This window comes from Schistocerca cancellata, chromosome 4, assembly GCF_023864275.1.
Source record: "Schistocerca cancellata isolate TAMUIC-IGC-003103 chromosome 4, iqSchCanc2.1, whole genome shotgun sequence".
NCBI lineage: Eukaryota > Metazoa > Arthropoda > Insecta > Orthoptera > Acrididae > Schistocerca > Schistocerca cancellata.
Genome location: NC_064629.1, coordinates 568,981,271 through 568,996,119, shown reverse-complemented (window position 1 = coordinate 568,996,119; position 14,849 = coordinate 568,981,271). Strand labels below are relative to the sequence as shown.

The 14,849-nt window shown below is 43.8% G+C and overlaps 1 protein-coding gene across 2 annotated transcripts in view; it reads left to right on the top strand.

Annotated features, from left to right (window-relative positions):
* Positions 1 to 14,849, top strand: part of LOC126184716 (set1/Ash2 histone methyltransferase complex subunit ASH2) — a 187,009-nt gene that overhangs the window by 27,494 nt on the left and 144,666 nt on the right. For both annotated transcript variants that reach the window (XM_049927238.1, XM_049927239.1), the window contains exon 2: positions 14,376 to 14,540. In XM_049927238.1, coding sequence (XP_049783195.1) covers positions 14,376 to 14,540 — 165 coding nt within the window. The remainder of the gene's footprint in view (positions 1 to 14,375; positions 14,541 to 14,849) is intronic.

The following is a 14,849-nucleotide window of genomic DNA, read 5'->3' as shown; positions in this document are numbered from 1 at the left end:
CTCAGTTTCTCTTGTTCTGTACCGTCTGTGATTTATTCTGTTCCTCGTTTTTATTCTCTGTGGGTGTTCTTTGTATTTGGAAAAAGGGACCGATGACCGTAGCAGTCTGGTCCCTTTCATCCCCCAAACCAACCAACCAACCAACAGCATTGCAGGGGGTGTTTTCCAGCAGGATATAACACCCACTGACATACTGCTATTGTAACCCAACATGCTCTACATGGTGTCGACATGTTACCCTGGCCTGGTCGATTACTAGATCTGTCCCCATTTGAGCCCATTTGGGACATCATCGGACAACAACTTCAGTGTCATCCACAAACAGAATTAACCATCCATATAGTGACTGATCAAGTGCAACAGGCAGGGAGCTCCATCCCACAAACTGACATCTTGCACCTGTACAGCACAATACATGCACGGTTGTATGCTTGCATTCAGCATTCTGTCAGTTACACTGGTTGTCAATGTACTGGCATTTCACATTTGTATTAGCTTATCTTGCACTTACATAACCTGTGATCTTGCAGTGTTAATCACTTAAATATGTTACCTAGATGAATGTATTCTTGAAATTTCATTACTCTACACTAATTATTTTTGTGAGATTTTTTTTTTTTCCTGTCACAGTATTTTCTCTGTTGGGGTCAAAGTTGAGTGTGACAATGAAGTTGTCTGGATGCGTGTCTAGGTGAAATCAAGTTAATTGTTGGATGTTTTTACAGGCCATCCTGTCCCGCTATGGCAGTTTTAGGGTTATTCAAAGAAAGTCTACACTTCAGTATGGCTTCAGCCAAAGCAGAGTTACTAAACACAGCCTTCCGAAATGCCTTCACAAAAGAAGAAGAAGTAAATATTCCAGAATTTGAATCAAGAACAGCTGCCAACATGAGTAACGTAGAAGTAGATATCCTCAGAGTAGTGAAGGAACTTAAATCACTTAATAAAATAAAAGCAAGTCTTCTGGTCCAGACTGTATACCTATTAGATTCCTTTCAGAGTACACTGATGCATTAGTTCCGTACTTAACAATCATGCACAACTGTTTGTTCGACGAAAGATCCGTACCCAAAGACTGGAAAGTTGCAGAGGTCATATCAATATTCAGGAAAGGTAGTAGGAGTAATCCACTAAATTACAGACCCATAACATAAATGTTGATATGCACTGAATTTTGGATAATATATTGTGTTTGAACATTATGAATTGCCTTGAAGAAAATGGTCTATTCATACACAGTCAACATCGTTCTTGCAAAACGAAACTGGCTCTTTACTTGCATGAAGTGTTCAGTGCTATTGACATGGGATTTCAAATTGATTCTGTATTCTTGGATTACCGGAAGGCTTTTGACACTGTACCACACAAGCAGCTTGTAGTGAAATTGTGTGCTTGTGGAATACATCTCAGTTATGTGACCGGATTTGTGATTTCCTGTCAGAGGGGTCACAGTTTGTAGTAATTGACGGAAAGTCATCGAGTAAAACTGAAGTGATTTCTGGCCTTCCCCATGGTAGTGTTATAGGCCCTTTGCTGTTCCTTATCTATATAAATGATTTAGGAGACAATCTGTGAAGCCATCTTAGGTGGTTTGCTGATGATGCTGTTGTTTATTGTCTAGCAAACTCTTCAGAAAATCAAAACAAATTGCAAAACAATTTAGAAAAGATATCTAAATGGTGCAAAAATTGGCAATTGACCCAAAATAACGAAAAGTGTGAGGTCATCAACAAGAGTGCTAAAAGGGATCTGCTGAACCTCAGTCACATCTAAAGGCCGTAAATTCCAATAAATACCTTGGAATTACAATTATGATCAACTTAAATTGGAAGGAACACACGGGAAATGTTGTGGGGAAGGCAACCAGAGACTGCGTTTTAATGGTAGGACATGTAGAAAATGTAACAGATCTACTAAGAAGACTGCCTACACTATGCTTGTTTGTCCTCTTTTAGAATACTGCTGTGCGGTGTGGGATCCTCATCTGATAGGGTTGACAGTGTACATCGAAATAGTTTAAAGAAGGGCAGCATGTTTTGTATTATTGTGAAATAGGGGAGAGAGTGTCACTGAAATGATACAGGATTTCGGATGGACGTCATTAAAACAAAGACGATTTTTGTTGCAGAGGAATCTTCTGACAAAATTCGAGTCACCAACTTTCTCCTCCAAATGTGAAAATATTTTATTGACACCGACCTACATAGGAAGAAATGATTACCATGATAAAATAAGATCAGAGTTTGTGTGGAAAGATACAGATGTTTGTTCTTTTCTTTGTGAAGTTGGTTCGATGATTCCTCTGCCAGGCACTTAAATGTGATTTGCAGAGTATCGATGTAGATGATTGATCTTTCCGTTTACAGCTCTGGTCTTCCCTCCATGCATTGGAGAGACCATGATGACCTGTGTGACCGATCATTTTCTGATCGTCCTCTCTCTCTCTCTCTCTCTCTCTCTCTCTCTCTCTCTCTCTCTCTCTCTCTCTGCATCACTTCCCTGGACATTCAACCAGACGGCCACTCAACAACACTTACTGGGTACCTTGATGGATTTAAGAAATAGCTGTGGCCATTAGAGATTGCAGATGGGCTCTCCAATGCCGTAAGCAACATCTATTGATGGAGCACTGATTGCCTTTAAATGGCTCCCTGTCTGGGTCCACCATCTACTAAAATGATAGAAACGAGAATGCTGGGAATGGTAGGTTACTACCATTGGACCACGTACTACTCCTTTGTAGATTTGGGCAAAGATATGAAACCTGTATGGACATCAATCCTCCACAAGTGTCTCCCTAAATGGTGTTGTCGCCACTGATGTGGATATTGCTGCCGAACGTTTTGATCTGCATTATGCTTGAACCTCTGTGTCTGAGAATCATTAGCCTGCATTTCATGCCCTCAAACAGCAGGTGGAGCAGTTCACTTACCTTCCATCACATGTCACCTGGAGGCATATAATGCTCCATTCAGTGAGTGGGAATCCTCAGTGCCCTAGCAGTTTGCCCTGACATAGCTCCAGGGCCAGACCACATCCACAGCCAAATGCTCAAACACTTATCAGTGGACTGCCAGCGTCACATCTTTTCCATTTTCAACCGTATTTGGAGTGAAGATAAATTCCCATCTCATTGGTGAGTATGTGTGATCACCCCTGTGCTGAAACTGGATAAACACCCCCTTGAGATGTACAGATATCCCTCATTTAGTCTCACCAGTGTTCCGTGCAAGTTGCTTGAACATATGGTGAGCCAATGAGTGTGTTGGTACCTTGAGTCTCAAAGTCCTTTGACTCCATCTCAAGGCTTTTGTCATTAAGGCCATTCTACTGCTTGACGATTTGGTCTGCCTGGAGTGTGCTCTCATGTCAGCTTTTGCCCGGTGTCAACACGTTATTACTGTCTTCATCGACTTGCAAAAGGCTTATGACATCACATGGTGCCTTCACATCCTCCTCACCCCACATGAGTGGGGTCTCTGTGGCCTGCTCCAGATTTTTGTCCGTAACCTCTTGTCACACCCTACATTCTGGGCTTGATGCTTGATGCTTCCCGCAGCACCCCACATATTCAAGAGAATGGCTCATTACCCTTCCTGTATGCTGATGATTTTTGCATTTACTGTGTGTGTTGCTGAATGCTGACTCCAGGGTGTCATATGAAAGGTGCAGTCCTTGGCTCTCACCCATGGCTTCCAGATTTCAGCCACTAAGCTGTGTCATGCACTTCTGTTGCCATCATGTTCTCCATCCACACCCAGAACTCTACCACGACAACCAGCTGCTCAATCTTGAGGAGTCTTACTGCTTTTGGCACTGGTCTTCCATGCTTGGTTGACGTGGCTTCCCCATCTTTGCCAATGTAAGTGAACATGCTGACGACACATTACTACTCTCTGCTGCCTCACTAACACCATCTCCCCCCAGGGGGTTCACGGTCCTTTTGTGAGTACATGCGTGGCGAGCACGGGGCCCTGAGCTATTGCAGCCTTCCTTCTTTTCCGGGCTGCATTTCCTTTCCCTTCCCCTCCATTCTTGTTCTTGCTCCTTCCCCTCCGCCCTCTCCTCTCTCCCTCTTGGTGTCCTTGTTTATGTTGGCCCCGCTATCCTCCTGGTTATGTTGGCTTTGTGATTTGGTTTTGTTGAGTAATTACCTCATCCTTTTGGCATCCTCTGGTCCTCTTCTGGAGTTTGATCTCCATTACTAAATTTCTATTCCATAGTGTGAGCCATTTGGGGAAGAGCACATTACCTAGTGTCTCCTGTGTGTACCCTCCTAGTTCCTTCCATCTTTTCCTTCACATTGTTGTCTGATGCTAGGGTACGTAGCCAGCACGGTGGGCAGCCCGTGTGGTGGGGTGGCTATGTACCCTTTTGGTTGAGCCCCTGTGAAAACACAGGGATCACACTTCTGATACCTGAGCTGTGACCACCTCATGTAAGCCTAGGAGTGGTTGCATGTCATCCTGGAGCATTGGAACTCCCGACAATGGCCGCTGTGCCAGATGGCCCTTGATGTGACTGGATGGCGCCTGTGGGGAGAGCCCCTGATCGCAGTGGGTGGTATAAGGGCGGGCGCTATGCAAATGAAACGCATACGACTCCAGAACTCTGGCCGTTCTTCTATGGCTGTCTCTTTGAATGGAACTTATTCTTTTAGGGTTGTTTCTTCTGCCCCTTCGGCTTTCCCTTCCATGACTACCCCCCTAGGAGGAGTGTCGGGCTCATCAGCCAGGGGGAAACCTTTTCCCTGCTATCTGGTTTGCACCAGGATTGATGGGGATACTTTCACCAATACCAAACCTTTATTTTTTTGTAGAACACATTGAAGACAAGTTTGGCAAAGTGGACTATCTGAGCAAGATGCGGTTGGGTTCGTTGTTGATCAAAACTGCTCTAGCTGCCGAGTTTGCATCCCTTCGTGCCTGTGACCATCTTGGCACAATTCCTGTGTCCATTGCCCCCCCCCCCCCCCCCTGCAACAGTCTTTGAATATGGTTCAAGGTGTAATTTTTCACAGGGACGTCATCCTTCAAACTGATGAGGATCTTATTGACAATCTAGGAAGGCAGGGTGTGCACATTGTTCGGCATGTTCAGAAGGGCCCGAAGGACAATCACATTCATTCTGGTGCCTTTATCCTGGCCTTCGTAGGGGTACCCTCCCTGAGGTCAAGATTATGGTGTATCGATATGTTGTGAAGCCGTACATCCCACCACCTATGAGATGTTTTAAGTGTTTGCATTTTGGACACATCTTCCCACTGTTCGCAGACCCCTCTCTGTGGTGATTGCGGACGTCCACTCCATGAGGGGAGTTCCTGTGTTCCCCCTTCTCTGTGTGTTAATTGTCATGGCAATCATTCTCCACATTCACAGGATTACCCGGCTTATAAGCAGGAAAAGAAAATACAGGAGTGTAAGTCCCTTGATCGTCTAACCTAACTGAGGCTCGTCTTGTGTCAGTAATGTCTAGCTATGCTTTAGTTACATCTTAACCCTTTCCTCCCCCTTCCTTACCCCAGTCCCGAACCCCTGTCCTCCCTGCGGTCCCCGCACCCTCCCCTTTGGGGGCGGCTACCCCTCCCCAGCCGGAGAAGTGTCCCATTTCTTCGGCATCTGCTGGTCAAGGGCGCCTTTCCTGGGGCCCCATCTACCCGGCACCTTCCAGGCCAAAGGTCTGCTGCCACAAAACGACCACGAGAACCATGGTTTGTGGGCCCCAAGGTCGCCAGCTCTCTTTCTGTTCCAGATCTTGCTGCAGCTGGCTATCTTTTGCAGCACAGACCTCCTCTGTCTCAAATAGAAAAGAAGAAGAAACATAAGTCCCGGGCCAAGGAGCCTCTGGTGTCGCCAGAGGTCCCGTCCCCACCTTCACAACCTGCGTCTGACCTGCTGTTCATGGATGTCGCCCCTCCTTGTCGGTGACGGATAGTGACCAGGTGGCATGACTGGCTTTAGTCTGTTCACCCCCCATTTGACTCCTTCTGTGGTTATTCAATGGAATTGTAATGGATATTACCATCACCTTCTGGAGTTGAAATCCCTTATTTCGTTTTACTTTGCACTTTCTTCTTCTCACGATACGGCCTCTGGCCCAGACTCGATTCATAACCAATTGCTTCAATATTTCAGTGCTCCACAACAACAACAACAACAACAACAACAACAACAACAACATCTTCTGTGGGTGATTAACCGTATTTGGCTCCAGGGTGACTTCCCCTCTCAATGGAGAGATAGCATCGTGGTTCCTCTCATGAAGACTGGTAAGAACCCCGTTTGTCAAAAGCTATCGGCCACTTAGTCTGACAAACGTTGTTTGCAAGTTACTTGAATGGCTCAATTGGGTCCTCAAATCTCGGGAACTATTATCCCCTTACCAGTGTGGCTTCCGAGAGGGATTGTCTCCGATCGATCATTTACTTTCAGAATGAGATTTTCACTCTGCAGCGGAGTGTGCGCTGATATGAAACTTCCTGGCAGATTAAAACTGTGTGCTGAACCGAGATTCAAACTTGGGACCTTTGCCTTTCGCAAGCAAGTGCTCTACCATCTGAGCTACCCAAGCACAACTCGCGCCCCGTCCTCACAGCTTTACTTCTGCCAGTATCTCGTCTCCTACCTTCCAAACTTTACAGAAGCTCTCCTGCGAACCATGCAGAACTAGCACTCCTGCAAGAAAGAATATTGCCACAGCCTGGGGGATGTTTCCAGAATGAGATTTTCACTCTGCAGTGGAGTGTGTGCTGATATGAAACTTGCTGGCAAATTAAAACTGTGTGCCGGACCGAGATTCAAACTCGTCGTGCTTGGGTAGCTCAGATGATAGAGCACTTGCCCGCGAAAGGCAAAGGTCCTGAGTTTGAGTGTCGGTCCAGCACACAGTTTTAATCTGCCAGGAAGTTTCGATCATTTACTTTGCTTGGAATTTGCACTTCAGCAGGCTTTTTCCCAGCGCTGCCATATTGCAGTATTTTTCGACCCTTGCAAGGCCTATGACATGGCTTGGTGCCATCATATCTTAATTACACTTCATGAGTGGGGTCTTCAGGGCCCCCTCCTGATATTTATCCACCAGTTACTGTTCGATTGGTACTGTCTTTAGTTCTCCACGGACCCAGGAGAATGGCATCCCATAGGATTCTGTATTAAGTGTACTTCTTTCCCGCATTGCTATAGGTGGACTCGTGGCCTCCGTCAGTCCTTTGGTCACCCCTGCTCTGTATGTGGATGATTTTTGCATTTGGGTTAGTTCCTCTTCGATGGCCTCTGCAGAGCGGCAATTCAGGGTGCTATATGGTGTGCCTCTGCATGGGACCTTCCCACACGGGTTTGTTCTCTCCTTTAAAATCGCGGGTGGTCCACTTCTGTCACCATACTACGTTCCTCACCAATCTGGAGCTCTACCTCGATGCACAACGTTTACCTGTGTTCCCACAATTTCATTTCCTGTGTCTTCTTTTCGACAACCAGCTCACTTGGCTGCCTCATATCAGATTTCTGAAGATAGGATGTTTCTGTAAACTCAGTGTCCTTCCAGAATGAGATTTTCACTTGGCAGTGGAGTGTGCGCTGATATGAAACTTCCTGGCAGCTTAAAACTGTGTGCCTGACAGAGACTCGAACTCGGGACCTTTGCCTTTCGTGGGCATGTGCTCTACCAACTGAGCTACCCAAGCACGACTCTCACCCCGTCCTCACAGCTTTACTTCTTCCAGTATCTCGTCTCCTACCTTCCAAACTTTACAGAAGCTCTCCTGCGATCCCTGCAGAACTAGTACTCCTGAAAGAAGCACTTTCCCGTGAAAGGCAAAGGTCCCGAGTTCGAGTCTCGGTCCGGCACACAGTTTTAATCTGTCGGGAAGTTTGTGTCCTTCGCTTCCTTGCCCACACCTCTTGGGATGCAGATCGTTCCACTCTTCTCCGCCTTTATCGGGCTTTAGTGCTGTCTCGCTTGGACTATGGTTGTCAAGTTTATTGTTCGGCTGCTCCTTCCACACTGCGCCTGCTGGATCCAGTCCACTGTTGTGGTATCCGTTTGGCCACTGGTGACTTCCCTACTAGCCCTGTTGATAGTCTCCTGGTTGAAGCTGGGACCTCCCCCCCTCCCCCCCCCCCTTTCTGTTCGGCGGTTCCCGCTTCTGGTTTCTTATGCAATCACTGTTTGTTCCTCTCCCACTCATCCTTCCTATTCTATTCTGTTCCCAGACCAAGGACGTCGCCCACCTGATTCCCGCCCTTGGGCGGGTTTACTGGTTGGGCTCCACCTTGAGTCTTTTCACCATGATTTTCGGCTTCTTTCTTTGCCCTGTCTCCCATGTTCCCTACCCAACACCCCCCTTGGTTAGTTCCTCAGCCCCGGATTCAGATGACTCTCTGCCGAGGTCCGAAAGATTTCATTCCCCCAATATTGTTTCGTTGTCTTTTCTGCCAACTTTTATAGGAGTTTTTGGGATGCTGTTGTTTTTTACACTGATAGCTATAAATCTGCTGATCATATGGGATATGCCTTCACGTCCTCTGCTGGCATGGAAAATCATCTCCTGCCAACTGCATATGGGGTGTTTACTGTGGAATTGATGGCAATTTCCCAGGCCCTTATCTTTATTAACCAGTCTCAACTCAACCGTGTTTTGTTATGTACGGACTCAATGAGTGGCCTTCAGGCTGTTGATTGGTGTTCTTCCCGCCATCCCTTGATTTCGGCCATCCATGACCATCTCGCTGATCTTCACCGTGCCGCTTGTTCCGTTGACTTCCTTTGGGTCCCTGGCCATGTGGGTATCCCAGGTAATGAGCTTGCTGATCGTTTGGCTGGGGGTGCAGTCACTTACCTCCCCCTTCTCTGTAACCCCCTCCTGCGGCAGATTTACGGCTTCATATCAAATCCCACTTCGCACAATCATGGGCCAACTCTTGGGAGGCTACCTCCCTGTTTAATAAACTTCGTGCGCTTAAGGTGACACCTGTCCCGTGGTGTTCTTCCTCCCGCCTCTCTCAAAAAGACTCGACCACCCTGTGTCGTCTCTGCATTGGCCATACCAGGCTGACCCATGGTTTTCTTTTGTGTAATGAGCCACCCCCACTTTGTGGTTGTGAAGCCTCCAGTCAGTAGCCCACATTTTGGTGGAATGCCCCCTTCTTTTGACTCTGCGTACTAAGTACGGACTTCCCCACACTCTATCTTTGATATTGGCAGACGATTCCCGGATGGTTGAACTGGTTCTCAGTTTCCTCCGTCAAAGTGGTTTTTATTTTCAGTTCTAAGGTTTTTAATCTCCCTCTGAAGTAGGGACAGGGCGGTGAGAGTTGGGGTGTCTCCCACTGTAAGGTGTGTTTGGAGATTCCTAACTCCCGTCCCTGTCCAAGATCCTCTTTTCTCTCCCTTTTACATTTATCGCTTTTTACATTTGGTTAGTCTCCTTTTACATTATGCACTTTTACATTCTAGGCGTTGAATGCTTTTGAATAGCAGCTGGTCTTGCCTGTACTGCATCAGAGATGGGATATTTCCTGCATCTAGCATAGTCTTGGGGTTGCCAACTTGCTGACTTCCCTCCTTTTGTTTTCACCATTGGCAACGCGACTGCACTTTTACGTTTTTTTTAGCCTTTTACCTTTTATCATTGTGACTCTTCTGAGGTGTAAATCTGTCCAAATGGACCACCTTTGAAACAAGGGACTGATGACCTTGATGTTTGGTCCCTTCAACCCCAATCAACCAACCAACCAACAAACTAACACCAGCTGAGGTGCAGACCACATTACACAATTGCGGCTTTACAGAGCTCCTACACTGTCCCGTACTGATTATGAGAGTGTGGCATATGACTCGGCATTGCTTTCAGCATATCAGATGTTGGATCTCATACATCATTTTTTGGCTTCCGACTTGCGGCAGGTGCCTTTTGGGTCCTGTCCCTTGCTGCACGTACCCTAAGAGTTACTGTTATTTGCTATATAATTGAAAATCCTCTGTTTAACAACCCCTACCATTCTGTGTTCAGTTTACTGTGACAAGGATAGCACCAGGCTTCCCAGCAGGTGAAGTGAGTCTCACTGGCTCATTTTAAATGGAAGACAACACCTGAGACTTGTTCGTTGGGGTGAGGGATGTTCTCTTTGGCGTCTGCTTCTCTTGTACAGGACATCTTGAGATGTACCATCGACACACAACTAACAGTCAAGTGGAAGAGTGGTGATACATGCTGTGCTTGCTGCATAGAAGGCAGTACCCATTGGAGAGTACAGTACCTTGGATACCTTTGGTTCTGTGCTACATAACTCATTGCATTTCAGCCAACACACCCATTCAAAACAGCTTCCTACAGCTTGACAACAGTGAGAACGGCTTCAAGCTGTTTGTGAACAGCAGTCCTGTATCCAGGAACACTATTCACAGTGGGGCAGCATTTTGACTGTTGCAGTGTTTGTCTGCACACTAAACACCCGAACTTGAGTTATCCTCGCTGATATTGTTTTAATTTCAGGATTTCTAAGGATTGCAAGTTCACTTGAAGATGTGAACCTACAACACCCAAGAAAGTGGTTTCTGTGAATAACAAGAGAAAACGTGGGTTCATCTTCACAGATTTCTTGAAGAGAACTTGGTTTATCGAACTTTTCTCGAGATTCCTCTTGCTAATGCACTGTGCAACAATGTTGAAAACATGAATCTCGATAATATACAAACATAAATGTCAACAGGGTACATTACTGTTGATGGTGGAGACTAAATAGAACATGATATGACAGTTGAAATATGAGAAAAACACAACATTAAAACACAGTAGGTGAATTTGTAAGAGCTTAGTGTGTCATGATGGTAATCTTTCAAACACTGCCTTAAAAGGGGACAGTGAGGGGGAAAAAGTGTGTGTGCCACGTTTTCTAGACCAAAGCTTATACCAAAGTAAAATATCACTAGCAGCCACTTTGGTGCTTTCAAAATATCATTCTTCAAAATTTGTTTTTCGACAAGTGAAAAACTGCACTGCAGTATGCGAAGTACCATTTCATTGTGTGCTGAGGGTTATGTATTTAAGTAAATAAAGCACCCAAGTTGAATGAAATAATGGTAAAACATGTTTGTGTGAATTACTGCATTATGTTATTGAATACCTCATTAAGCCCATACCTTTTAATACTCTGTTGGCCATTAAAATTTCAACACCAGGAATGATAGTGAAACTTTACTCGTTGTGCAGGTGCAGTATAGAAGGAAGAAAACATGTGGTTTGGAAGTATGCAGTGTGTGAAATTTTGTACACATAGTTGCCATTTCAGGCAGCAACAGTGGCTCTAAACCGGCTGGAAATTGAGTTGAACTGGGCTTGGGCGACAGATGCAATACATTATTCTATGCTGCTTTAACTTCATGCCAAAGTTCATCAGTCATAGTGGCTGATGATAACATATTTTCACGACAGTTACAGGGTCCTGACCTAAGTGAGCAACAGCATTATGGAATTATAAATGACTGTTTTGATAGGCCGCAATCCTGCCGCTGCCAAATTCAGACATGCACAGGCAAATGTTTCTCCTTCTTACATGATCTTTGCACTAACATATTTGACTTAAACTTCTGAATGAGAAACCTGTTGTGTAATCTTTCCTTATTCAGTGTGTTTCAAAGTCTTTGCATGAAACTTCTAAGAGGTGATAGATCATGTAATTGGGAATGGCTTACATTACAGACAAAATGTTTGCTGACACTGCCTGTTGAAACTAGGTTTCTTTTATTGTGGGTTATGCCACTAGAGGCACAGGGCGTGTAGGCCCTTTGTGGCATGTGTATGCAATGTGTGTTACACATAATCCAGCCATCTGCTCCATGTGAAAGGTGATAGAATGACCAAAACTGAACTTCCTAATTAACTTCTCAAATTTTTTTTTTCTTTCTTTGAAACACTCTTTCTTAAGGTGGTGGTGTTGAAAATCACCATTTTTCCTGAGGTAGGTGGTATACAGCACACCTAGTTAGCAGACACTGCTAGCTTAGTGGAATCTTATCACCCCAGGACCATCAGCTACTAAAGCGTAGCTTCTCCAGCAAGCATCAGCAAACATTGTGTATTTAACAAAAAACATTCACCATTACGTGATCTATCACCCGTAGACGTTTGATGCAAAGACTGAAATATCTCATATACAGAATGTAGATGACACCGCTTGTACCCACTTTGTGCAGTTGCACTGAAATATTAATTGCTTGCGTATCCAAGTGAGACAGTCTTATGTTTGCTACATGCCATCTTCGTGGTATGGCAATTTTAGTGGCCAGCAATGTATTATATGTACTTCATGTTAGTGACTTGTGCAATCACTGTGAAATTTTCCATAAATGGTAACAAACAAATAATATAATGATAAAGTATTCTTATTGGAACAGAAAAGTTGTAAATACTTTTGCATTGGTTAAGACCTTTTAATAAAATTCTTTAAGTCATCTTAGAAAAGTGAAACAGCGATTTGAATACACAATACAGCAAGATTTCAAAATAAAATTCCTTGTGCTTGGAATAGTACTCATAATTTTTTCATTATCTTTCAGGTAGTTTTTTAGTTAACTGTTTTTGGGATATGTTTGGCCATTCTCTGAGGCATTCAGTGTAAATGTTCTTGCCACAGTACTCAATAGTGTAAAAACTTGAAATTTGACATAGATTTGTATAAGTTCTTTCAGCTATCGAAATGATCATTTCCAGTTTTGTTCCCTCTACTGCTGTTTGCAAAGTCCTTGCTGTTGATCAACTAAGCCATTCTCCAAGATATTTTATGAAGTGGCCTTTTGTACATGTCCTCTAGGGAGACAAGGCAGCAATTTTTTTTGATGTTGGTTAGGAACTTGGTTCGTGTAATTTTTATGAAACTAATTGTAATAACTGCATTGTTGAGAGGGGATGGTTGAAGTGTTGCTTTTTCCATATCCACTACTAAGAATGAGACACAAACAGGAAATACCAATATAGTGAGTATTGGTGTGTTCATTGTTGTCAGTGTGTGTTCCCATCCATTTCCAAATAAACCTGCCCAGCAGACAGTTGAAGAGAATATGCAGTAAGCTATTCTCATGACTAATTTCTGTCTTGACCTTGGAGCTCTCTGGCAATTCATGTCTTTATTTGATTATTGTTTTACAGTTGCGACTTTCAGTAGATTACAAGTCTTATCAAATTACAGTTCTGTGAGTGTGTTTGGGGGGAGGGGGTGGCCTGGCACTCACGCTGATTGTAGACCTTGTGGAAGTATCCCAAATGAAGTTTCCACTCTGCAGTGGAGTGCACTTGCAGAGCATTTGCCTGTGAAAGGCAAAGGTCCTGAGCTTGAGTCTTGCTCTGACACACAGTTTTAATCTCCTTGAAGTAGTTCAAAATTGCTACATACTGAAGGATTCAGATTGTTGCAAGTAAACGTAGTTGTGCAAAATTAGTACTTTTTGTGGACAATAATCCTTATAATTAATGCTGTTAGAGAGGGCAGCCAAAAAATTGTTAGTCACATTTTTCACACAATTGTTTAGTTATTTTCTGAAATTGGGCTGCCCTTAAAGAATGTGCAGCCAAAAAAGTTGGATTAGAATATCAAGCTTTTCATTAGTTATCATCAAAAATCTTGCACTTATCACATTCACTGCCAACAATGGTCCTGGGAGAACCAGTTTTTATCTGTGTACTCACTACGTCATATCATTTGTTGATTAATGGCTTTGTACTACACGTTCATGACAACAGCTGTGACAGCATACAGTTGCCCAGCTACGATGTTACAATTTTATAGGTTTCAGATTGTGACAGGGAAAAAAAAGGTTGTTGGTTGTTCTTATCTCAAAATTGTCAAGTTGCCACCACTGTTCTTTTTCATTGGAAATAATGGTGGTGACGGTGAATGGAATGCAAGAAACTGCACAGTATAGTGCTAGAAGTTTGGGCCTGTATGCAATAAAAAATAAAAATGGCTGTAACAGTATACAAGAATTAAAATGTTAGTGTATCAAAAACATTGAAGTGGTTACATCACAGAGAACTAGTTGATGGTGGATTATAATTATAAAATTTAGGTATTTTTGGATGAATATTGAGACTGGGTTATTTTGTTGTTGAAATATCTTGGAAAACAGCTGTGCCCCTTATTCTCTAATGACATTCCAGGTATTTGGTATTTATATTAGGACAGAAGATTGGTTTGGAAACTGAACACATAATTACAGCCTTCTCCCTCTCCCCTCCCTCCTTTTCCTTCACAGTGCACAATCTTGTTGATTGTTGATTTATGAAATATTATTGTATGTATTTTGTTGTTTACATCTCGAGCTTGTGTATTACATTTTAGGCGTTAAGATACATAACATTACTTTGTTTTGTTTTTAAACAGTGACAGTGAGGACAGTTTCAAAAACCTGGCCACTGAAGAGAAAAGGTGCAAAGTTAGTGATTCAGGAACGGAGACAGCTGTGGCGGTTGTTTCAAAAGATGATGATAAGAAGCCAGGAGCTACCGATCCTACAAAAGCTGTTGAAAGAGAGGGACACTGCTACTGGTATATCAAAATATTAAATTTTTTGAGAAATGAGTAAATTCTCATGGAATGGGTGTATTCATCAAATACCATGAAATGTTGGCAGATTTAATTAACAACTATTAATCTATTGGGAAGGTGAGCGGGAACAGGCGGGGAGAAGAGAAATGGCGAGGGTAGGAAGGGGATGAACAGTCTGCTCAAGAAGCGTATTAGTTATCCTTTCTCTTTCTCTGCTCTGCTTGTATGGGGGGAAGACTGCTAAAGATGTTGTTAAAGTTTTCTGCCAGCTGTAACATCTCATTTTGTTTGGTGAGGACACCTATTGTA